At 42.8% G+C, this 26,575-nt stretch overlaps 1 protein-coding gene across 2 annotated transcripts in view; it reads right to left on the bottom strand.

Moving 5' to 3' along the window:
• LOC125451993 (potassium voltage-gated channel subfamily KQT member 3) overlaps positions 1 to 26,575 on the bottom strand; it is a 399,056-nt gene that overhangs the window by 120,978 nt on the left and 251,503 nt on the right. For both annotated transcript variants that reach the window (XM_059646073.1, XM_048529840.2), the window contains exons 4-7: positions 20,261 to 20,433; positions 12,449 to 12,592; positions 8,248 to 8,358; positions 3,514 to 3,609 (exon numbers count right to left, since the gene is read on the bottom strand). In XM_059646073.1, coding sequence (XP_059502056.1) covers positions 3,514 to 3,609; positions 8,248 to 8,358; positions 12,449 to 12,592; positions 20,261 to 20,433 — 524 coding nt within the window. The remainder of the gene's footprint in view (positions 1 to 3,513; positions 3,610 to 8,247; positions 8,359 to 12,448; positions 12,593 to 20,260; positions 20,434 to 26,575) is intronic.

Genomic DNA, 26,575 nt, shown 5'->3' with positions numbered 1-26,575 from the left:
ATCTCGGTATGGAGGGATTGTCTTTTCAGGTAAGTCTAAACAGACACTTTGTTCATTGGAGTTTTGAAGAATGTGAAGTGATCTAATCAAGACATATAGGTTTCTTAAGGGTAGGAAGGGTCCTGACACGAAACGTCACCTTTCCTACTCGTCTGGTGCTGCCTGGCCTGCTGTGTTCCTCCAGCTCCAAACTGTGATGACCCTGAGGTCATTATTGTTTTTCCCTCTTGTTAGTTCCCTCACAACCTGGCACAGGCCCAGTTTAGGGCATGACCAGCTCACTCAGTAACACTGCTGCCAAGCAACTCTTGGCGGTGTAAATTGAAATCCATCACCCAGAGTACATTTTGTGCTGTTGCCATCCTCTGAGCTTTGGAAAGTGTTGTTCAATACAGAGGATTCATCAGCTGAGGGAGAATGGTACACGGTAGCAGCAGGAGGTTTCTTTGAACATGTTTAACCTGAAGCGACGAGACTTCTTGGGGTCCTGAGTCCATATTGAAGGCTTCCAGTGCAACTTCCCCTGACTGTATAACACAGTGCCATTACCTCTGCCAGGTCTGTCCCATCAGCGGGACAGGACATAGCCATGGAAGGTCAAGGTATGATTCTGTGAGTATGACAATGTCAGACATTTGCTGGACTAGTCTGTTGATGATGGCACAGCATTGACATTGTTTATTCAAGTTTTAGTACAGCCTTTGACAATGTTCTGCATAGTAGATTTAATTCGTAAAGTTACGTCACATGGGTTTCTGGCTGATCCTGCCAATTGGATACATTATCGACTTAACAGTAAGAAGCAAAAAGTAATGGTGGAGGATTACTTTTTGGACTTGAGGCCTGTGACCAGCGGTGTTCCACAGGGATCGGTTCTGTGTCCTCTTTTGTTTGTCATTTATATAAATGATTTGGATGAGAAAATAACAGGCTTGGTTAGTAAGTTTGCACTGACACCAGAGTTGGTGGCATCATTGACATTGAAGGAGGTTTTCTAAGATTACAAAGAGACTTTCATCAAACAGATCAATTGGCTGAAAATGGCAGATGGGGTTCAATCTGGATAAATGTGAGGCATTGCGTTTTGGTACAACATACAAGGGTAGGGTATATATTATTAATGGTAGGGCCTTGGGAAGTGTTGTAGAACGGAGGCACCTCAGGGTGCATGTACATAATTCTTTAAAGTTTACGTCACATATAGATAGGATGGTTAAAAAGGCATTTGACATGCTTGCTTCATTGCTCAGTTCTTCCAGTATAGGAATTGGGATGTTATGTTGAGGTTGTATAGGAGATTGGTGAGGCCTCTTGTGGAGTACTGTGTCCAGTTCTGGTCAGCCAGTTATAGGAATGATATCAAGCTGGAAAGGGTTCAGAAGAGATTTACCAGGATGTTGGCAAGTATGGAAGGTTTGAGTTATACAGAATGGCTGAATAGGCTAGGACTTTTTTCACTGGAGTATTGGAGGTTGAGAAGTGACCTGATCGAACCTATAAAATAATGAGAGGTGTGGATAGAATTGTGGTGGTTGTCTTTTCCCTCGGATGGGGAATTTGAAGACTAGGGGATCACATTTTTAAGGTTAGAGGAGAAAAATTTAAAAAAGACATGAGGCAAATTTTTTACACAGGATGGTTCACGTGTGCAATGAACTTCTTGAGGAAGTGGTGGATGCGGGTACAACTACAATGTTTAAAGGACATTTGTTTTGATATATGAATTGGAAAAGTTTGGGGACACATGAGCCAGGAGCAGGCAGGTGGGATGAGTTTAGTTTGGGATTATGTTCAGCATGGACTGGTTGGACTGAAGGGTCTGTTTCTGCGCTGTATGACTCGACGACAGCTCTTCCAAGTTTGGCTCTAGTCCCCATATGTTAGTAGGGAGTGTCTGCAGGACTGTTTCTACCATTGTCAGTTCTGGTACCTCGGGTGATGCCAGGTAATCCACCTGGTTTCATTTCGTTGAGTCTTTGTAGCAATTCATACAACTGAATGGTTTGCTAGGCCATTTCAAAGGGCAACTGCTGTGGATCTGGAGTCCGTTGTGGACCACACCAAATGACGATGGCAGATTTTCTTCCCTGCAGGGCGTTAGTGAACCCAGATGGATTTTTCAGACAAGTGACAATGATTTCCTGGTGATCAGTGGATTCTTAACTTCAGATTCTTTTTTATTTACTTCAAACTCCACCTGCCATGGTGGGATTCAAACCTGGGTCCCCAAAAGATTAGCTGATTATCTGGATTAATAGTCTAGCCATCATCTAGCGGCATTATCCCGAGGAGATAAGAGGAAAATGGCAGTATAGATGCAAAATTGACTCACTGACATAAAGCAATGAGTGGGGGTAGAAGAAAAGTATATTTCAGAATATAAGGTGGTTTACAGCAGTTTTTCCAACAATTAATTTTGGATGGATTACTGTTGAAAATGTTCATAAATGACTTATATCTGCTATAGGGAACACATCGTGAAATTTGCAGATGATACAAAACTTGGTAAAGTCATAGATCATCATGAGGATTGTTGTCGATGGCAAGCTGACATAGAAAGAATGGTGAAATGGGCAGGGCAAATAAAGTTTGGGCGTGATAGTTGTGAAGATGTATACTTTGAAGCACTAATCTTGAAAGACAGCATATTATAAATGGCACTATTCTGAACAGAGCCAATGAGAAGAGACACTTGGTATCTGTTCACTCAAATCCTTCAAGATGGCCATGCTAATTCATAAGGACATTTATAAAAACATATGGGTTACTTGTATCCCTTTTAGTTTACAAATATAAGTGCAAAGACATCATCATGCTGGAAATTTATAAGTGTCTGGTTAGGCCTCAGTTGGAGTGGTGATTTTAATTACCACACTTCAGGAAAGATGCAAAGACCTTAAAAAGATTGTACAATGAGTACAGCAAGATGTTAACAAAGATGGGGGATTCAGTTCTGAGGACAGGTTGGAAAAATTAGGACTGTTGTGCTAGGAACAGTGAAGGTTAAGAGGTGAACCTCCGAGGTCTTCAAGATGAGAGAGGTTATGATAGAGCAGATAGAGAAAAATTATTGTCTCTTTTGCACAGGCCTAATACTAGAGGTCATAGATGATTTCATTAACAAAAGATTTTGAAGGGAGATGAGAAGACATTTTTTCATTCAGCTTTGTCGGGATCTGGAACACTGCCCCTGAAAAGGAGGTGACAGTTTATTCTACGAATAATTTTAGCAGGGAGTTGGATCATACTTGTAGATGAGAAAATGACAGGTTTACAGATAAATAAGTATGAGTGCTCTTCCAAGTGCAAGCACAGACATAACAGGCTGAATGGCCTCACCCTAAGCCTCGAGTTTCTATGATTCCAAGAAGACACACTTCACTCCATGCTATTATAGCCATTAACATGGAAAAAAATCTTTACTGGATAAACTAGTTTTCCTTTTAGAACACTAAAATATTGATTTCAATTTCTTTTGTAACTGTAATAGTTTTGAGCACTTAGCCACCAGACCTGGATCAAGCTTGCTGCAGGATTTCTTCTTTTCTCAAAATGCTTTTGACGATGCTGCTCCTGAACTTTAAGAGCCAGCCCAGAGCCAAGAATGCCCTTATTAGAGAAAAATAAACATTATGAAATGCTGCAAATAGAAAAGAAATCAAGCCTAAAATCAATTTTGCACTTAAAAAGATGTTTCAGTCACTCTGCATTTTTATAAAAGCTCAAAACATATTAAACACAAATCCTTTTATGCAATGTAACCACAATAAATATTATTTAAACCCTTGAGTGGTAGTGAATATGACTGAGATCACAGAAATTAATTCATAATTAATTATCTCATGAAGTACAGTAACTGCCATAGTAAGATACTGAAAGCCCTGGAGGTTAAAGTTCATTTTCACTGCTGGGCTTGTAATCCCATACAGATGATTGCTATAGAACCTATTCTCATCCATCTTTCAAGTACATCATGGCTATATATATATATTGCTGTAGATTTCTGTGGGTTCGGGACAATTCACGAGCCCTTGAAAAATGACAGGTAACCTCCTGGCCCCATTCCCAGGCTTTCCAAGTGCTTTTTATGGGTGAACTGGTTCAGGTCATAAGCCCACACTTGATATTCCCAACTCCATTTTGGACACTGGCACGGCCTATTCATGTAGTCAGGCCAGCTTTTTACAGAACAGCAGTTCACCGCAGAGGTCTAAAGAAGTGTTGCCTGCATGAGGGAACCTGAAGGGCTGTGGGTGTATTTGGGGACTGTAGTGTTGTATGAGGTATGTAGGGGTGAGAGGAGAGGCATAGCCTGGCGTGGGAGTACATGAGAGACCATGGGGTTATTCACAGAGGCTCAGCAGGTGTGGAAGTCACATGGACCATAAAGTTTATTTGCAGAGGTACACCTTGGCTTGGGAGTGGTGTGAATGGATAGGCGATTTGTTTGGATAGCAAAGCCTGACATAAGGAGCTGATTTGTTGGGGATACGACCAGGCATGGATGGGACAGGGAAGTGGATGGAGTTTGAAGGGTTGTGAACAGCATTGAACAAGGTGTCTTTCTATTCTTATTTTCACTAGAATAAAGTCCTACAGAACTGTTAACTCAGTGACCGACAGCATTGTACCCTCTCATACTCACACCTTTTCACACTCCTTCTCATTTGGCTGGGCTAAGCCAAGGGTTTTTCCAACTCCCAGTACTTGTGCCACGGATGAAAATCCAATTTAATTCACCTACCTTTGCTTCAAAACTTACATTACCCCAACTGAACAAAAGTCAATTGATCTCTTCTTTACAAAAATCAATAAACCCAGCATCCACAGGCTTTAGGGGAGTGAATTTCAGCTTTTCATTACTTCTTGGATGAAGGGGTGTTTTCCCATTTTCATTCCCAAATTGCATCCCGCAAACTTAAGTGATGCCCACCAGAAGAAATATCTTCTTCCTGTACCTATCCTATTAAATCCTTTTATTATTTGCTTCAAAACCTCAATTAGTTCATCACCCAGCTTTCCTAACTCAAAGGAACAGAACATAAGCCTCCTGACCTTTTAAGTCTCAGTGTCACACAACTGCTTCTCCCAGCCAGTTCTTATAAAATATCATAAACCGCTATAAATGTTTTGATGGGCCACAGTATATGTAAAAAAAATGCATGAGATTCTAATTAATATCTGACTTCTGATTAGTGCTGCTTATTTCCTCTGCAATGAACGGTTTCCTGGTTCTAGTTTCTCCAGCACTGCTCCCTTTAACCTATCAACAGCTAGTAATCTTAGCATTTCCACATGAGGGTGCTATAGCACAGGACATTATAAATTACTGAGCCGCAAGTTTAAAAAAACGTGGAAATGCTGGTAATCTGGAATAAAACAGGAATGGGAAAAAAATTACGCAACCTACCATCATCTGAAAAGATTTTTTAAAAATTTGGGGGTCTTGGTCAGTGAGGGATAAATGAGATCTTAAAAATTACAAACACAATTTAATAACAGGAGAACAATGAAAAATCATGAGGCAAGAATACTGGCTTCTGTCACTAACAAGTGGTTGATGCATTTTAATGAAGAATAGTAGTTGTTCAAAAAGCTGCAAGTGGTGAGGTGATGAAAGGTGTTAAAAAGGTTTCAAATTAGCCTTGTATAAAATTTTAGATTTTACTTTTAATATGATAAAACAACAAGGTTGAGAAATGGCCAACCATCAAAGCTCATTACTTTTGCACTCAATTCTCTTATTATGCCAACGTGTTTAGACATCTCCAACGTTTTAAGCTGTTATATCAGCTTGACAGATCATCCTGTGTATTGAATAACTTCAGGTTCTTCTTGAGATCTAAATGTATGGAGTAATCGTTTCCTGGACTGTTTACCTCAATCCAGTATTGAATGAGCAGAATTGTCTTCAAATTAAGATTTATCCCCTACTCCAGAGTACAAATTACATCTTTCACCCCGAGCTTCTGACCATGTTCCTGCCATCAATAAGATTACCTATCCCCAAGAGCGAGAAACAGTGTCTACGTACATTCCTGTCTTAACTGGTCTGCTGTTGAAATGTTAATTTGTACTTCAGTCACCTCTACACTTGACATTTCCAATGCATTCTTGATTGGTCACTTTTATCTTCCTTAAACTTGAGGGCATCTATAACTCTGCTGCACAGGATTATTAACATCAAGTCCTGTTGGCCGATCACCCTGTGCTTACTGGTTTATGGAGGATTCTGGTAAGACCACATGCTAAATTCAAAATTCTATTCATTGTTTTTACATCCCTCTATGGTCTCATCTTTCCCCACGTGCCTGCCAGCCAGCCAGCCAACCAGGAGTCAGTCCTCAACTGAGGGGACTCTCATCGTCCGGTTAAATTAATTAGCCAAGGCTTTCTCGATTGGCCCAGGCTAACAACCACAATCAAGACCTTAGTCGATGAGGTCCACCTGGTCCTAATCACCACATCCCTCCCCCAACCAAGTCCAGGGATGTAGGCGTGGTCTTTCACTTGTGGCTTCTCTTGCAAAGTTTTCACCCCAGGTCCAGTTCCTCTGACTCAGAAAAGGACACAGGCAGCATATGCTGGATTGTGGCCTGTCGCCTGCATCCAGAACGAGTCGGAAAGCGTTTCCTCCTCTTTTACCGATGTAACTGTATCAACGTTTCATTTGTTTTGGACTCGGACGTTTCCTTGACTCTAGACGGAGGGGGAGCACCTGCAGTTTCTGCCGGGCTCTCTGGCTATTGGTGATAAGTACTGTAACAGGTATAAAATTCTCAAAAAAAAACAGCAATTTAGCAATGGCCTATCAGTTTGTAATCCTCACACATTTGTCCCATGTTAAACCTATGGGCACTTTTTTTCCCAAATAAGGAAAGGTGATCACTAATAATTCCTCCAGGATAATGATAATTTCAACAGGAAATTGTATGAAACCCAGAAGATAATATCAAGGCTCTGAAAACCATTCTGTGCTGTTTCCGCAGGAATTCTGGCAATGCCTTGTCCATGTTATGAAGGGAGAGAATGTTACTGGCATATAGGTGTCTTCACAGATATGTTAAGACACCTATCTGTGCTCTTTCAAGCATGACAGATGCCTGTGTTCTCATGAATGCTTTTCTGACATGTAGACAGTCGTAGGTGCTGTCTCCTGATCTCATCCAGAAGAGGAAAAACATTTCAGTTTTGCTTCTAATTTCCATTTCCTTTCATCTTCATGAAGTATGTCACTGGCTCTAACCATTCTTTGACTTCACTATTTCCATTTTCTGGGTGAGGCTGTCCACCAACTTCTAGTACAAACTCACTGACTCCCACAATTACTTGACTATATTTCCTCACATTCTCCTTCCTGCAAGGATCCCATTCCATTCTTTTTTTTCTGACTCCATCACAACCATTCTGATTATGTCACCTTCCATTGGGGGTCTCCAACATCTTACTCTACTGACGCCCCGCCCCCACCCCAGCGAGGTTGATAGGACCCATGGCCATGTTCTCACCCAGGTCCCACATTTCTGCCCCCACTTGCTCCCACTTCCCCTCTGTCAACAGCATAAAAAGCATTTTTCAGCCCCTTTCAGTTTTGAAGGCAAGTCATATCAGTTTCAGAACGTTAACTATTTCTCTCTCTGCAGATGCTGCCGGAGTTACTGAGTTTCTCAAATATTTTCTATTTTTATCTCAACTTCTAAAATACTCTGGTGAAGTGAAACACTTGGTGAAACAACAAGGGTACCCTCATCTCTGAGTTAAAATATAAATTTCACTCATTAAAGCAGTTAGGATTTTAACTACCTCAACTGAAAATAAACGCATGATTCAAAACTACGTGAACTAGAAAGCTTCATCTCCTCAGCCCTTTTCTCCTCTGTGAACGTAATGTAATGATGTCAGAATCCTATTGCTAATTCCCAAATAAGAGCAAAATACTGCAGATGCTGGAAATCTGAAATAAGAACAGAAAATGCTGAAGAAACTCAGCAGATCTGGCAGCATCTGTGGAGAGGGTACCAGTCAATGTTTGAATTTTTGCATAACTCCTCTTAAGAATGTAAACTCCCTCCACAGATGTCATCAAGGCTTACTGAGTTCCAGCAGCATTTACTGCTTATATTCCAATTTTGTTTTCCAATATTTGTGCTTGTGAACTCACAGGGGAGGTCAGAAAAATTGGGTCCACAATGCATATTTGGATATTATACATCATTCAACATGAAAACCAGACATTGTAGTACTTACAGCTGGCAAAGCAAAAAATGACACTCCTACAAGAGCAAACATTGCTGCTAAAAGACGACCCGCCCAAGTCTTTGGTGTCTTGTCACCATAACCAATTGTAGTCAGTGTAATCTGTACAAAGAAGATCAGAGTTACTCAACCAGATTTGGATTGTTCCTGATAGTTGGTGCATAATAAACAATTGTGTTTCCTGCAGTAATCTCTGCTAAAATTGAAAAAGAAAGCTGGAGATGCTGGAAATCTAAAATAAATAGCAGGTTCTACAAATAGTAAGAGTTACCGTATTTACAAATAAAGCAGGTGGCTTAACATTTTGCACATATAGCTGTTTCATTAGAACGAATGGGAATGCTTACAACCAAATTTAGTTTGCGTGACATCCTTGATTGTCCACTTATAGCCGTCAATCCTCTGAGAATTGCGGGGATGTTTGTGAGCTGCTTTCGTTGTTGTTTTAGGCACCTCAAAGGGCAGTGGTTTAATGCTGCCAGAATACCAGTTTACAAAGCGATTTGACAAATACGTTCCTTACAGTTTAGTGTGAGCCACATCGGCCACAAACATTCCAAGCTGAATCAACACGTTGTGCTGGGTTCAAACGTTAGTGAGAAACTGCTAAATCAGCTACAACTGGCCTTGAGTTCCACAGGTTAGGTATAATATTTGGGCTTGGAAGCATTAATGTCAGGAACTGTATGAATAGCACCTCTGATGCTGTAACAGGACTCATGACTGAGATACTTGGATAGAGAATGATTGTGGCTTCAGTGCAGTGAGATGGAGTAGGATTAGAACAGTTAAATGGTTGTTTTTGACCAGCAGAATTTCAATGGACCTTTTTCTGTGCTGGAGACCTCAATGGCTCTATGATGTAGTCTCCAGAGCTGTAGATGTTTCATGAATATATAACAAACCTGTTGCTGTTTGAGCATGCAAATGAGTCAGTAATCAGTCCAAAACTAGACTAACTAACATACAGGAATGCCTGATCAGCCACGGTCGAGGGCGTTCTTGACATCTGAGATGTACAGGATTGGAACGCCTCATCCTTGGAGCAGATACGGTGGAGTCGAAGGAATTGGGAATAGGAGATGGAATTTTTGCAGAAAGGTGGGTGCAAGGAGGTATATTCGAGGTAGCTGTGGGAGTCAGTAAGCTTGAAATGGATATCGGTTTCTAGGTGGTTGCCTGAGTTGGAGACAGAGAGGTCCAGGAAGTTGAGGGATGTGTTGGAGATGATCCAGTGAATGTGAGGTTGGGTTGGAAGGTGTTGGTGAAATGGACGAACTGTTCGAGCTCTTCTTGGGAGCACGAGGCGGCGCCAAGACAGTCATCAATGTAACAGAGGAAAGAGGTGGGGTTTAGGGCCAGTGTAGGTATGGAAGAGAAATTGTTCCATGTAGCCTACAAAGAGGCAGGCATAGCTGGGGCCCATGTGGGTACCCATGGCCACCCCCTTTGTCTGCAGGAAGTGGGAGGAATCAAACATCCTCGACCATGTCTCCCACATTTCCCGCAACTCATCCCTCACACCCCATCCCCACAATAACCGCCAAAAAACAGTTCCCCTCGTCCTCACTTACCACCCCACCAACCTCTGGATACAATGCATCATCCGCCGACAATTCCGCCATCTACAATCCGACTCCACCACTAAAACCATTTTTCCATCCCCACCCTTGTCTGCTTTCCAGAGGGACCACTCTCCCCGTGACTCCCTTGTCTGCTCCACACTACCCTCCAGCCCCACCACACCCGGCACTTTCCCCTGCAACCGCAGGAAGTGCTACACCTGTCCCCACACCTCCCCCCTCACCCCCATCCCAGGCCCCAAGAAGACTTTCCACATCAAGCAGATGTTCACCTGCACATCTGCCAATGGGGTATACTGCATTCGCTGTACCCGTTGTGGCTTCCTCTACATCGGGAAAAACAAGTGGAGGCTTGGGGACCGCTTTGCAGAACACCTACGCTCGGTTTGCAATAAACAACCGAGCCTCCCAGTTACCAACCATTTCAACACCCCCTCCTATTCCTTAGACGACATGTCCACCCTGGGCCTCCTGCAGTGCCACAATGATGCCACCTGAAGGTTGCAGGAACAGCAACTCATATTCCGCTTGGGAACCCTGCAGCCCAATGGTATCAATGCGGATTTCACAAGCTTCAAACCTCCTCTCCCCCCACTGCATCCAAAAACCAGCCCAGCCTGTCCTCGCCTCCCTAACCCGTTCTTCCTCTCACCTATCCCCTCCTCCCGCCTCAAGTCGCAGCTCCATTTCCTAACTTTTAAGCTCATCCCAACCCCTTGACTTGTCCATCCTCCCCGGACTGATCTATTCCCTCCCCACCACCCCAGCTACACTCACCACAGGCTCCATCCCCGCCCCTTTAACTTGTCTGTCTCCTCTCCACCTATCTTCTCCTCTATCTATCTTCGATCTACCTCCCCCTCTCTCCCTATTTATTTCAGAACCCTCTCCCCAGCCCCCTTTTCTAACAACAGAGCACAGTGAATGAGGTGGTGAGGGCAGAATTCTGTTCAAATTTTTAGCTTTAAAGTTTGCCTGAAGTGCCGCAGACACCAGCCAGGGTACCAACCCAGCCCACCTTGGGAACCAGATAACCTTATTAGATTACTCCTGTCCAATTCCTGATATGCCTCGCTCCCTGAACAAAATCAGAAATGCAGGCAGCCATTTTTAAAAGCTCATATTGTGGTACTGGGATTTCTAATGACTCTACAAACTCGCCTTTGGAATGAAAATCTGTGTCTTGGTTTCAGTAAAACGTACTCTGTTTTAGAAACAATACAGAATTAATGGAAGAGTTGCATGCAAAATGAGGGCATCAGGATTGAAAGGTTACGCCTAAGGGGAAGATAATTGAGAAGACAGAAGGATTGTTCTATAGCTGAGAAAATTAGGGAACAGAGTGACAGTTTTTAAAAATTGTAAAAGAATATTACAATGTCAATTCAGTTAGACTGTATTCATTGGTCAACAAGGCATCTGGGGCAACTCCTCGCTGGCAACTGTGAATTCAAATCCTACATGGACTTGAACAGTTCAAAAAGCAGGCTCACCTCCAATCTCTTAAAGGCAGTTAGGATAGACATTAAATACTAGTATTACCAGCAACACTCACATCCCATGAACAAATAAAGTTAAGATAATCACAAGAAAGATGACAAGTGAGATAAGCCCACACTAAAATCTCTGATACATGAGAAATGGTCACGGAGGGGAATCCAGAAAGGAAGGAGAGAAAGCACAGCCTCCCACTGCCACTCTTTGCGGTTTACAAGGAATGTAGAAGGGAAACTTCTTAGCTGTTCTCATTCTGGCCCTAGCTGCCGTTCATATTTAATGTTTCCAATAGTGTCACTAAAAGTTTGACCATTCAATTTCATGCTAATACTATGAATCTAATTTATGATCTTATCCTAGTTCCCCTTTCTGTGACATAATCGTAATAAGTGGACGAAAGGCAGAGCTAGGGCCTACTTTAGAAATCTTTGAATTTCTGATGTTTTGCAAGTATCCCTGTTAAAAGATTAAAACTATTGATCTAAAAATACTAAAAAGTAGACAGACGGCCCTATTTAGCCGAGTTTCTCCATTCTGGGTGTCGCTATATTATCATTCAATTCAGTTATTCCTCAGTTACATTATTATTAGGCAAACAATTTAGCTAGAGTTCTCAAATACACTTCTGCTGCTGCACACAAATTCTGGGATGAAATTCTAAAGCTGGGTTCAAACATCACAGAGGTAGTTAATGTCTGTGCCCGTGTAACTTCACAGACCTGTCTCCATTTACCCTGACCTTCCATTTACATTTTCTGCAGGAGTGGGATGCTAATTCAGCTATTTATTAGTACAGTCCCTTCTCCTTTACCCAGTGCCCAGCAACAGACTGCAGACCCACCACCCATCAAACATGCTGCAATGTGCTGAAACTGACTTATATCAAATCAAAGTCTGATTTTTGACTTAAACTAAATTGCTAATGTAACAAAATGTCACGTCATGTACTTTTTCATGACAAAGAATTAGAATTTTGATTAATTGAAGAGAAAGTTAAGTACCAGAACATGAACCAGAATCAGATATCCACAGAAATTTTGCAAGCAACAAATTCATAAAACTCCAGTAAACTTTCACTGTCATGGCTAAAAAGTAGCAGCAGCAGCACTTACCAAACCCCACCACAGCGCATCTGCATAGGTATTAAAGTCCTGTGTACTGTTTCTGGCATCATTATCGTCTTTTTCAACCAGGTAAACCAGGAACGAGGCCAGAATGAGTGACAGAAATCCTATGTACCAGGCAGTGATGAGTTCCTGACAAACATGAAAAAGATCTGTTATTTCCTTCATAGGTCATAAATACACAATGAAAACATAAAGAACTGCGGATACTGTAAATCAGGAACAAAAACAGAAGTTGCTGGAAAAGCTCAGTGGGTCCAGCAGCTTCTGTGAAGAAAAAAATCAGATGATTTTATTGGACATCAGTCCACTCAATAACTCAAAAATGTTTATATGGACAAATTCCAGTAACAGAGAATAAGTCTTAATACAGTCTTGTAATTTACTTCCCTTTCATTTTAGTAAGTGAGGGTAATAGGATGAGTCAGAATATTTTCTACATCACACGAAAGTAACTCATTATTTGAAACTTTAAGTGATGATTTCATCAGGGCAAATTCGCCTTCATAGAATCACTGTCACTGTCACTGTATTTCATACATATACACATCCTTGTTAGAAAATTTTAAAATCAAACTTTATCTCCAGTTGTGTATAGATGATGAGCAGAAAAAGTACAGGTTACACTTCTTCACTGCAACCATTCTTCTCAATAAATTACAGGGTTTGATTTAATAATTCAATATTGTTTCCTGTACGGTCAAAGGGGTAACATTGTCACGCTCCAGCGCCATCTTGGATTACAGACTAAATTAATGAATAAATTGTACAAGTTGTAAAATACTGAATATATTAAAATTAAATTGATGTTACTGACTAAATTAATGAATAAATTGTACAAGTTGTAAAATACTGAATATATTAATATTAAATTGATGTTACTGAAACAGGTTGAAAAGTTCATGTTTCTCTCTGTAGACTTCACGGTCTCTGCTCCTTAAGTTGACGCTAACTGACACTCTCCCTGGGGTCCTGGTAAAAACGGTCACACTGCGGGGTCCTGGTAAAAACGGTCACACTGCGGAATTCTGGTAAAAACGGTCACACTGCGGGGTCCTGGTAAAAACGGTCACACTGCGGGGTCCTGGTAAAAACGGTCACACTGTGGAGACCTGGTAAAAGTGGCTACACTCCGGGGTCCTGGTAAAAGCGGCCACACTGTCAGGTCCTGGTAAAACGGTCACACTGCAGGGTCGTGGTAGAAACAGCCATACTGCAGGGTCCTGGTAAAAACGGTCACACTGCAGGGTCGTGGTAGAAACAGCCATACTGTGGGGTCCTGGTAAAAACGGTCACACTGCGGGGACCTGGTAAAAGTGGCTACACTCCGGGGTCCTGGTAAAAGCGGCCACGCTGCAGGGTCGTGGTAGAAACAGCCATACTGCGGGGTCCTGGTAAAAGCGGCCACACTGTCAGGTCCTGGTAAAACGGTCACACTGCAGGGTCGTGGTAGAAACAGCCATACTGCGGGGTCCTGGTAAAAGCGGCCACGCTGCAGGGTCGTGGTAGAAACAGCCATACTGCGGGGTCCTGGTAAAAACGGTCACACTGCAGGGTCGTGGTAGAAACAGCCATACTGCCGGGTCCTGGTAAAAACGGTCACACTGCAGGGTCATGGTACAAACAGCCATACTGTGGGGTCCTGGTAAAAACGGTCACACTGCAGAATTCTGGTAAAAACAGTCACACTGCGGGAACCTGGTAAAAGTGGCCACACTGCCAGATCCTGGTAAAAACGGTCACACTGCGGGAACCTGGTAAAAGTGGCTACACTCCGGGGTCCTGGTAAAAGCGGTCACACTGCCAGGTCCTGGTAAAAATGGTCACACTGCGGGGCCCTGGTAAAAGTGGCTACACTCCGGGGTCCTGGTAAAAGCAGCCACACTGCCAGGTCCTGGTAAAAATGGTCACACTGCAGGGTTGTGTACCTCCTCCAACATTGGACATCGACTGACGGGTCCTAGCTCATCTTCAGGCACTGCCGCCTGAGGTGGAGAAGGATTAGAGATATGTGGGGGCCTGGCATCCCGCAGGAGGATGCCTCAGGGTAACTAGAACCAAACAGAAAAGTGGCCGAGCTGGAAAGGCAATGACGAAGCTGCGTGGATCGGGCAGAACCCGCCACAGGAGCCATGAGTGGCCAAGCCCTGCATTCAGAAGCCTAACGCTGTGGTCCCCGCTGCCATCTTCAGTTACACTCTTCCATGATCCAGTCCAATTTCAGGAAGGATCACGGTGGAGAATAAGGGAAAATGCAATTCCAGCTGACCTCTACATCCTTTAACTTGTGGTTAGATCTTCTCTGCCTGCTGTAAGTTATGGCACCCAGAATAAGTTTCACTGTTTCTGTGCCTGGTATGGGGCAGTGATGGTAAGTCTTATTAACAGTTAATAACTCTATGGAGACCCCATACTGAGGGACAGGGGAAGGGGCTGAGACACTTTTATGGTGACTCTATCTTCCTCTATTTCACTCCAGCATTTACCCTTTGAAGATCCAGGATTTGGCTGAAGTCTTTAATTACATAATTAGGTTGGAAGTGATTTTGCCTCTTTAATGTGGTGCTTATTTTGTAACTATGGTCCACTATCATCAATATTTTATCTCCATAAAATATTGTGCCCTTTCTTGGTAATGGGAAACTAACCAGTAGCTGACCTTGATAACAAAGTGTGGAGCTGGATGAACACAACAGGCCAAGCAGCATCTCAGGAGCACAAAAGCTGACGTTTCGGGCCTAGACCCTGGCCTTGCACTGTTTCAATATTCATTCAGATATAGATGTTGCTGCTTAGGCTAGCACTTGTTAGAGATTTTCTCAGACCTGGGAAACTACATGGGGCTCTGGAAGCTTAGTTAGTTGTGGTATTACTTTCATTACTGGAAACATTCTGGACAACGGTCTTCACTGTTTAGTTTTTGGAATAGTCCCTGAACGCCTCTAAGCTTAGTTAAATACTGCGTCAACAACACAGTTCCAACATTTTGAAACTGTATAATAGATCCGGTTGTATATTAAAGGTCAGTCTCCATAGCAACATTCATGAGACAGATGGACAGCTGCAGTTCAAAAAGCTCACTCATAGGCACCTTCTCAAAGGTATTTTGGGATTTGTAACTAATGTCGACCGTGCCAGCAATGCCCATATCCCATGAAAGAGAAAAAAATACCCTGACTCAGTTGAGGCTGTACTGATGTTATTCCCGAAAATGTCACATGCACCATGTTGGACTACAATTCTGCCTTGTCATCACACATGGCTGTACAGTACATCCAGGACAATCCTCCACAATCACTGTTGGATCTCATTAGGTGTCAACATTATCAACAGCTTGTGTATTAGTCACTCAACATGACTACGAATAGCTGCCATATACTGTCAACCATATCTGCAGACCCTGACAGACTTGGCAATAACTGAGGGGACCAGAGTCTAGAAACTCTGAGGCAACAGAATGCAGTTTCAGGGCTGTGCCATCTGCTGCAGAGTTTTTGCACCCATTATGAACTGCAGGGGCAGCATAGCCAATAGCAATCCAGGTCAATGCCACGAGCAACATTTACTCCTCTGTTTCCTTCAAGATTTACAAAGGAATGCAGTGTCAAATCAGCCCACGCTTGTCAAAAAGGTGGCCGAGACAACAGCATGACCAACCCAGTACTCCTAGCTACTTTGCTGTGTGTGACTCATGTGCTGAAATCTGGTTAAACTCAATAATTCCACCTTCACTGATCTGCTGATACTTACAAATGTTTCTGAAAAAGGCTTCAAGCCTCCAATAACTGGGAGGTGGCTCAGTTGTCAGCACTGCTGCCTCACAGTACCAAGGACCTGGGTTCGATTCCACCCTCAGGTAACTGTCTTGTGTGGAGTTTGCACATTCTCCCTGTGTCTGTGTGGGTTTCCCCTAGGTGCTCCGGTTTCGTCCCACAGTCCAAAGATGTGCAGGTGAGGTGGATCGGCCATGCTAAATTGCCTGTAGTGTTCAGGGAGGTGTGATTAAGTGGGTTATCAGGGCATGGGTCTGGGTGGGATGTTCTGAGGTTCGGTGTGGACTTGTTGGGCTGAAGGGCCTGTTTCCACACTGGAAGGATTCTATGAAGAGCAAACTCTATTATTCCAATTTTTGAATCCATGTCATCACAAGAAACAAGCTATGTGATAATCGACGTGTCATTGAATGTTTCACTGAAAGAAAGAATGAGAAAATGAATCAGACATGGGATGATACTAGTGCTGACAATGGGATTCACTTTCACACTCTTATATTCAAGGATGTCTTCAATGGTCTCCTCTTGGAGAATCTATGACTTTCTGTGGCAGCCTTCAATTTCTTCATTTATGGGCCATTATGTCACTCTAGAAAAGAAATGATCTTTAATGCCAATTTTCAAAAACAGCTGGCTGTCTGGCAGCCTGACCTCTACATTGCAGAGGTTCAGCGTCAGCTCTCAGATGCCTCCTCCTATCTCTCCCGACCTTGATCCCATGATGAAACATCTGACCATTGTGTCAACTACGGTCACTGACCTAATTTCATCTAGTGATACCCCCCACCCCGCCCCAAACTCTCTCCAGGCTGATTGTATGCCAAACCTGCACAGCTTGCTTCTACCTCCTTCCCAAAATCCAACGGCAGACTCTTTGTTTCTACCAGTTCCTGCCCCACAGAACTCATCTTTTCCTACCCCAACTCAGTCTTTCCTCTCCTGGTCCAGTCCCTGCCCACTTACATCCATCATTCTTCTGATGCTTTATGCCAGTTTCAGAATTTCCAGTTTGCGGGCTTCAGCCGCCTCCTCTTTACCATGGACATGCAATTTGTTTACATGTCCATACCCCACTACAATGGTTTCAAGACCTTCTGCTTCCTGGAACGAAGGCTTGAGCCATCTCTATCCACCAGTATCCTCCTCCAACTGGCTGAGCTCACCCTCACTTTGAACAGCTTTTCTTTTAACTCCTGTCACCTCCTTCAGGTCAGAGGGGTAGCCATCAGTACTGCATGGGCCCCAGTTATGCCTGTCTCTTATCCGATGCTATTCCGGCCCCCACCCACAACTCTTTTTTATAGCTATATCAATGACATCATCAGTGCTGCTTCTTGTCTGAAACTGGCAAAGTTTATCAATTTTGCTTCCAATTTCCACCCCCCTCTCTCCTTCGCCTGCTCCATCTCTAACTCCTCCCTTCCCTTCCTCAACATCTGTTGCCATTTCTGGGATAGGCTAGTCACTAAATATCCACTATAAACCCACCAACCCTCACAGTTACCTTTGACTATATATCCTCACACCCTGTTTCCTGTAAAGACTCTGTTACGTTTCCTTAGATCCTCTGTCTCCGTCGCACCCCTTTCAATGATGCCAACTTTGAGAGACAGCCTCAAAAATGTCCACCTTCTTCCTGAACCAAGGATTCCCCAGTACCGTTGTTGACAGGGTCCTCCATCAGGTCCAACCCATCTCTCGTACTTCCACCCTCACCCATTGTCGTCCCTCCCGCAACAGCGATAGGATCCCCGTTGTCTCACCTATCATCCCACCAACATCCACATCCAGAAAATCATCAGCAGCCATTTCCGCCACCTCCAGCAAGTTGCCACCACCCGACACATACTCCCCTCCCATCCCTTGTCAGCATTCTGCAGGGACCATTCCGTCTGGGGAACCCTGGTCCACTCTTCCTTCAATCCCAACACCCACCCACAGCCTTACAGCATGTTCCCCTGGAACTACAGAAGGTGAAACACTTGTCTGTTTACTTCCTCCCTCCTCTGTGTCCAAGGGCCCAAACACCCTTCCAGGTGAAGCAGCACTTTACCTGCACTTCACACAATCTAGTCTACCGCATTCACTGCTCACAATGTGGTCTCCTCCACATGGGGAAATGAAATGTAGACTGGGTGACCATTTTGCAGAACATTTATGTTCTGTCCACAAAAAAGACCCTGAGCTTCTAGGTGCCTGCTACTTCAACTCCCTGGCCAACTTTTCTGTCTCAGGCTTGCTGCAATGCTCCAGCGAAACTCAGTGCAAGCTGGAAGAGCAGAACTTCATTTTCCACTTGGAGACCCTGCAGCCCTCCAGACTCAATATCGAGTTCAATAATTTTAGGGCCTGTGCTCTCCAACATCCTTACCCCAACTCCACACACCAGGCCTTGTTATCACATAGCCTGCTATTACACAACCTATTATTAGCCATTAACAGTCGCCATTAATAGCTACTCACCCCCTAGCCAGATCGCTACCCATTCCCCTTTGTCTGTCCAACTGTTCTTCTCTCTTTTTGGGCTCTATCCTCACCTATCATTTCCTCCCTAACCCCTCCCCACCCCACCCACCAACCCTATCTCTCCAGTACATAAACTGACGTTTTCACGGCTACTATCAGTTCTGGAGAAGGGTCAATTGACCCGAAGTGTTACCTGTGATTTTTTTGTTCACAGATGCTGCCAGACCTGCTCAGCTTTTCCAGCAATTTGTTTTTGTTTCTGAGTTACAGCATCTGCAGTTCTTTCAGTTTATTTTGGAAAGACAATGGGCAACCTATATGTTAGTTAGTGGCATCAAGGTGATTGTGGTTAAAATCCTTGTAGCTGAACCAAACTGTACCAGACACCTTGGTTGGATTGAAGTGCTTCCTAATTGTGAAGAACATTGAAAATACCAATGTTCCAAGACAGAATTGCAAGTGCAATTTAAAGTTATATTGTGTGCCTTTTTGAAGTATGAATATTATTTGCGATAAAGCAGCTATAACTTATTGATGATTTGGTGTGAACTGGGAGTGCAGATATAATAGATTGATATCCAAATGCCCGCAAACTAATGAGTTTCTATCTGGTGATGTTCCTGATGGATTGTCTTACTTTTCTTTATTTGAAATTGGACCCCAGATCTTACAAATAGTTCTTATTGTCGGAGATCCTGCTCCATTTTCTACTGAGGAGGGTGTCTAATGGTGAAAATAGAGAAATCTACATGTAGCCAACACATACAATAAAACATTCATTTTGGCTTCCAGGGAATCGGGTCCATCAACAATACATTAATTCCATATGGAGTCAATTTGCTCCCTCCACACTTGTTTTAATATCCACTGGTTTTGTCACCAATGCCCACTTTACAACATTCCCCAACCCACCTGCCACTGCCAATTCTCCTCCATGAAACAGATGTTGCTTGCTCTGTGCTGCCAGATTTACAGTTAAGTGGCCAAAATCATTTAAATATTGATGAAACTTCACATTGATTAAATTCGCCTAAGATTGAATATTGGAGAACTTGCATTGTGGAGTGTATTCCAGTACCAATTCCCTATAATGCCACGATTATGAAGTATTCCTGAAAATGGTCCTAGTCAGTATTGAGATCAACTAAATGTTATTGTATTACCCTGTGGGTACAACACATAAAGCAATTTTGGGAAAGATACTAGGTACTTCCTTTCATCCACAAAATTTGAATTTCAAACATTTCTATACACACATGATCAATCCCACTCAGTTTAATTTGTAGTCTTGGCTACATTATTAGATCAAAACCTTTCACACTTCTGCCTGCCAAGAATATTTTTGCTTCATTTGTTTCTTTCAATATTTTTATACATGGTGACAAATTGAGAGGAAACATTATGAGAGAGCCGTAAGAGAACTGTTGGAAAATGAAAAGCAGCTTCTGCGTGGATTTCATCAGTGGAAAGAAACTGCAGACAGCAGAAATAAGAACAAGTATTAAATGCGAGCCTTTAGTTAAAGAATATGACAATGACAATGTTTGAATCAGTCCCATACCTTGCTGTGAGAGCAAATAGCTGATCCTAAAAGCTTCCACGTGCCTCCTCTCCGGTCCATTCGCAACATGCGCAGTATTTGTAGAAAACGTAAGCTTCGCAGTGATGTTGCTACTATGTTCTGCAATGTGCCCACAGCAACAATCACCACAGAGCCAATCAGGACGATGATGTCTAGGCAAATATAAAAAAAAGTACTGGGATGTGAACAAAAGCTTAATTATACCCAACCAACAAAACTTCTAGAATGCTTTAAATCAGATTCATTGGAAGACTGCTTCTGTCTCTGCCTTAGCTGAAGATCAGCTGGTAGACCCATCTCCCAGGAATCAGAAGTTTGCAGGTTCAAGTCCCAACTTCCAGCACTTGAAAGTAAGATATAGGCTGAAGAACTGCTGAACTGTCACAGCTGAATTGCCTTTAAGGTAAACTGTTAAATCTCCCGAGCTACACTCTGAAAGGGGTGCAAAAATTCCCATGACACTATTTTTGAAGAAGGGAAAATGAATTACTCCATGTCTTGGTGAATATCTCATCCTTAACACAATCACTAAATCAATTAAAGCAAGTAATGAAAACAGAAGTTGCTGCAAAAGCTCAATGGATCTGGCAGCATCTGTGAAGAAAAATCAGAGTTAATGTTTCGAGTCCGGTGGCCCTTCATCGAGGTCCTTCGGGTCACCGGGCCTGAAACGTTAACTCTGATTTTATTTCACAGCTGCTGCCAGCCCTGCTAAGCTTTTCCAGCAATGTCTGTTTTGGTTCCTGATTTACAGCATCCGCCGTTCCTTCGGTTTTTATAAAGCAAGTAATATGTCAGGCGACCAAAAGCTTGGGATTATCTGTGCTGATTAAATGGCAACCAAGATGGACAACTAAGCAAGTAGGTCTTTCTGCGAACTGGCACAGGTACCAATGGACTAATTGGTTTTATTCTGTGCTGTTACCACTCTGTGGTTCAACAAGACCCAGGAAATGAGGTCACAATGGACTGTAAACAGAAATAATGAATCAAATGGAGGCAGCAATCAACTCCAATGGTTGCAGCAGTTCACTTTACTGCTATCAATGAATTGATTAGTGGTGCCACATCCCACTTCAATCTAAATGGATGTAGATATGCTGAAGGTCAACTAGGTTCCTATTTTATTTTTGTTTTACAATTCAACTTTCTTCCCAACCCAAACAAGAGTCGGCCATTCAGCATTCAGCTGTTATATATTATAGTTGGTGTATGTTATGTTGGGACAATTTCCTTTTAAGAGTTAAGTCACACTTGTGAGTCATCAGCCAGGTGGCAGACTTATGTTGAGCTGTTATAGAGTGCAAAAGCTATGAATAAAACTTCTGTTGAGTTGGAGCTGAAGACAAGTTTGTATGTTCTTTCGTTTTGACTGGAGCCTATTAACAACAGTACAGAATGTTAGCCTCTTACATAATTCAACATGATCATGACTGATCTTGTGCCTCACCACCGTAATCCCACTCTCACGCCATACCCCTTGATACCTTTAGCCTCTAGAGATCTATCTATTTCTTTCTTAAATATATTCAATGACGTGGCCTACACAGCCGCCTGTGGTATGGAATTCCACAAGTTTGCTACCCTTTTTGTGAAGACAGATCTTAGTCCTAAATGGTCTCCCACATATTCTGAGATTGTGACTCCTCGTTCTGTAGCCCCAGCCATGACGAACATCATCCCAGCATCCTGTCTGTTCAGCCCTGTTGGAATTTTACATATTTCAATGAGATTCCCTCATTCATCTAAACTCCAGTGATATAGACACACAGTTGACCCAATTCTAAAGAATTATGGTAGATGACATCCAGCACATCTGTCATTTCCAAAATAACCACATTTAGCCCCCTGGGATAAAAATAAGGATATTATGCTTCACTTGGACAGAGTATTGATGAGACCACACCTTTAATATAGTGTGCAGTTTCGGTCAATTTGTGCATATAAGTGGAAAGATGCAAAAGCATTGGAATCAGCTGGGAGGAGGTTTACTAAATTGAAGCCAGGAGAGAGTGGGCTGCCTTGTGAGGATAGGTTGGAATAGGCTAGGCTTGTTTCTAAAGGAATTTAGAAGAGTGAGTGGTGAATTGATTGAAATGTATAAGATCCTGAATGGCCTTGACAGAGTGGACATGGAAAGGTCATTTTCTCTTGTGGGCCAGTCCAAAACTAGAGGGCGCTGTTTAAAAATTAGGAGTCACCCTTTCAGTACAAAGATAGTCTCTGAGACATTGTACAACTTTGGAATTCTCTACCTGATAAGGTGGTGGCTTTTTTTCTGGGAGGGTGGTGTTGCACATGTTTGAAGAGGAGATAGACAAAGTAATCATGGGTTATTAGGGGTAGATGAGAACGTAGAATATGAAACACAAAAGGGGCCAAATGGCCTAGTTCTGCGCCTTGAGTTCTCAGGAACAGTCACCGGACCTAAAATATTAATTCTGATTTCATTCCATAATTGCTGCAGACCTGCTGGATTTTTCCAGCAATTTCTGTTTTTGTTTCTGCCCCGGTTATATGTTTGTATGATGGACATTATACGTCCTGGAAATTAATCAGCTTTCAATTCCATTCATTTCTCCAGCACTTTTTTCTTCATTCATGCTAATCTCCTTCAATTCTTTCTTCCCAATGGACTTACCTTCACTGGGGTTTCTGGGAAGTTATCTGTGAGTTTTTCCATGAAGATAGAACTAAAGTTTAGCTGTGTTACCATTTCCTTGCTCTCTATATGAACTCTCCCGTTTCAGACTCTGAAGGGTCAATTTTAGTCTTCGTTAATTTTTTCTTATTATATTCTTTTACAAGAGCTTACTGTCTGCTTTTATGTTCCTTGCACATATTCCTTATTCTCGTATTTTCTTTCCCTACAATAAACTTCATAATCCTCTTTTGCTGAATTTGAAACTGCTCCCAGTCCTCAGGCTTGTTCCATTTCTGTAGCAACTTAAATGACTCTTCTTTGGATCTGATACTATATTTATTTTGTTAGCCATAGTTGGGTCACTTTTCCTGTTATGTTCTTTCGCTTGAAAGAAACGTGTAACAGTTGAAATAGAGGGAGTCATTCCATTAATGTTAACTATTATATATCTACTGCCTCTACTGCAGGATATAGTGTTACTACTGCCTAGGTAAAAACAAAATCTTTGTTGTAATGGCCACTTCTAAACAATTCATTCATTCATCTAACACTAGCCTTAACCACACTGGCTCGGTCAGCATTAACTTTCTATCCCTAATTGCCCTTGAGAAGATGGTGATGAGCTCATTTCTCAAACAGCTGCAGTCTATTTGGTTAAGTACATCCAAAATAAGTGTGTGCGCGTGCGTGCATGTGTGTGTGTGTGTGTGTGTGTGTGTGTGTGTGTGTGTGTGTGGGCAGAACGAAGATATATTTCCAGTTAGGGCGATGAGTGGCTTAGAGGGACGTTGCAGATGCTTATGTTACATGTATCTATTCCCCTTGTCCTTCTAGACGGTAGTGGTTATGGTTTTGGAAGATACTATGTAAGGAGCCTTGGTCTGCATTGCATGTTGTGGATAGTATACACTGCTGCTGCTACTGAACATTGATGGTGGAGGGTATGGATGCTTGTGGATATGATGCCATTGAACTGGGCTGCTTTTCCTGGATGATGTCATTGAGTGTTGTTGGAGCTGTACCCTTCCATGCAAGTCAGGAACATTCCAACACACTCCTGATTTTGCATTGCAAACAGTGGACAGATTTTAGGGAGTCAGAAAGAGGAGGTAACCACTGCAGGATCCTTGGCCTGTGCTCCTGTATACACAGTATTTAAATGACTAGGCCAGTTCCGTGTCTAGTCAATGGAAACCTACAGTATATTGACAATTGGGAATTCAGTGGTAGTAATGCCATTGAATGTCAAGCAGTGATGATTAGATTGCTAAATGAAAACTGTTGATGGTTTAAATAGATCCATTTGCTTTTCAGAGAGGATAATCATTTTCCTAAGGCCAATTCAAGTGAGTTGTTTATTTTCATGATTTATAAGCTTTTCAAATAAGAAAATATTTCTCCAGTGCGTGTGCAAGTGATGTTTGTTTAGTTTGAGAAATATATGCGCTTTCAAAGACTTCTGAAGTCTGTCATAAAGTGGATACCAGGCAAGTGGGTGAAGATAGTAGGGATGGTGAGGGAATGACGTGGGTCGACAGGGTGAAGGGTGCAGTGGTGATATCATCATAGAACCCCACTGGAAACAGGCCATTCAACCCACTGAAGAGCATCCCATCTAGACCCATTCCCCTAAACCTGCATTTCCCATGACTAATGCACCTAACATACAATGTCCCTGAACACTATGGCTAATTTAGCATGTCCAGTCCACCTAAATTGCACATCTTTGGACTGAGTAGAACGAACCCATCTGAATTGGGCTAATATTTCTGAGAAAAGCAGCGGCCCTTTTAACTTGGCTGCCTCATCTTTGACTTGCCTCCTTGTTGGGCATCCCCCAGAGCATGTCCCAACCCCCAGGAGCAGAAGCACTGCTGGGATTGAGGCAGAATTACAAGGTCAGGAAAATTCTCGATACCTGATTCTCATGGAATCATGGTCATCATTAGACTCTTAATTCCAGATTTCTTTTTTAAATTCAAATTCCAACTTGGTGGGATTCAAACCTGGTTCTGCAGAATATTATCTGGGTCTCTGCATTAACAGTCCAGCGATAATACCACTAGGCCATTGCCTCCCTCTTGTGGCTCATGCTCGCGCTATCATGCAGTACTGACCATTGCTGGGGTTTGCACTGACAGAACTCTATTCTGTCCTAGGGGAAAAGCAGGGTTAGGGGCACAAAAGACACATAAAAGTTATATTTTCCAAAATTCTTCCTCATCTGCGTAGCTTCATTCTTATAGCTGAAGTTATATGACAATTTATCAGACAGGTGATGCTGCAAAGAGGCAATACATTTACGAATCTGATCTTGTATTTGCAATTAAATGACAGCTGGGCTTTAATTAGAGTTCTGTCACCACAAACACCAGCAATGATCAGTACTGCATGATAGTGCGAGCATGATTTCTATGACACAATTATCTGTTATGTGATGTTGCGCTGAAACACAACAATCGTGTTATAGCAATACTCCCTGTAAGTAGAAACAAGGAAGGAGGAGGGAAGGAAGAATGGAAAAAATAAAGAATGGAAGGTAGACCTAAACATAAAGGAATGTAAAAGCATATAATTTTTAAAAAGAAAATCTCCAACAATATTCAAAATCTGAAGAACGTATATCACGATTATAAAAAAAAGTGCATTGCCAGATACCTTGTTTGCCCAATAATTAAAATTTATCTCCTTGTTTAAAAGTGTACTTGGGATGTACAAGCCTCACGATTTGCTTGTGAGTTTGGGGTGTAAATGTCGGCTAGGTCTTGCAACTTAATAACAGTCTGTATATTATAATTTTTTAATAGATTTAATCATCATTACACAACTTCTGAAGTATTTCAAGGACCACAACTTCCCCCCTTTCAATGATTGAAAACGCCCTCAACAGCATCTCTTGCGTTTCCCGCACCTCTGTCCTCACACCCCCTCCCCACAATAAAAACAAAGACAGAATCCCTTTGTTCTCACATATCACCCCATCAACCTCCGGATTCAACGCATCATTCTCTGCCACTTCCGCCACTTGCAATCTGACTCTAGTGTGAAGGATATATTTCCCTCCCCACCCCTATCTGCCTTCTGGAGGGAGCGTTCTCTCTGCAACTCCCTTGTCCACTCCACACTCCGCACAAGCCACACCACCTCCAGCACCTTTTCCTGCAACCACAGGAGGAGCTACACCTGCCCCTACACCTCCCCCATCACCTCCATCCCAGGCCCCAAAAAAACCTTCTACATTAAACAGATGTTCACCTGCACATCCACTAATGTGGCCTATTCTATCCGCTGTTCCCGATGTGGCCTCCTGTACATCGGTGAGACTAAGCAGAGGCTCGGTGACCGCTTTGTAGAGCACTTGCACACAGTTCGCGACAAACAACAATACCTTACAGTCGCAAACCACTTCAACTGCCCATCCTACTCCCTGGACAACATATCTATCCTGGACCTCCTCCAGTGTCACAACAATGCCATGGAGAAACTGGAGGAGCAGTGCGTCATATTCCACCTTGGGAGCCTACAACCCAATGGTCTCAATGTGGACTTTACTGGCTTCAAAATCTCCCCACCCCCAGCCTCATCCTATGACCAACCCTCCCTCTCATCCCCGCCTCCTTGACCTGTCTGTCTTCTCTCCCACCTATCCG

Source organism: Stegostoma tigrinum, chromosome 5 (assembly GCF_030684315.1).
Source record: "Stegostoma tigrinum isolate sSteTig4 chromosome 5, sSteTig4.hap1, whole genome shotgun sequence".
In the NCBI taxonomy this organism is placed as follows: Eukaryota; Metazoa; Chordata; class Chondrichthyes; order Orectolobiformes; family Stegostomatidae; genus Stegostoma; species Stegostoma tigrinum.
The sequence above is the reverse complement of the archived record's forward strand: the minus strand, read 5'-3'. Positions and strand labels throughout refer to the sequence as shown.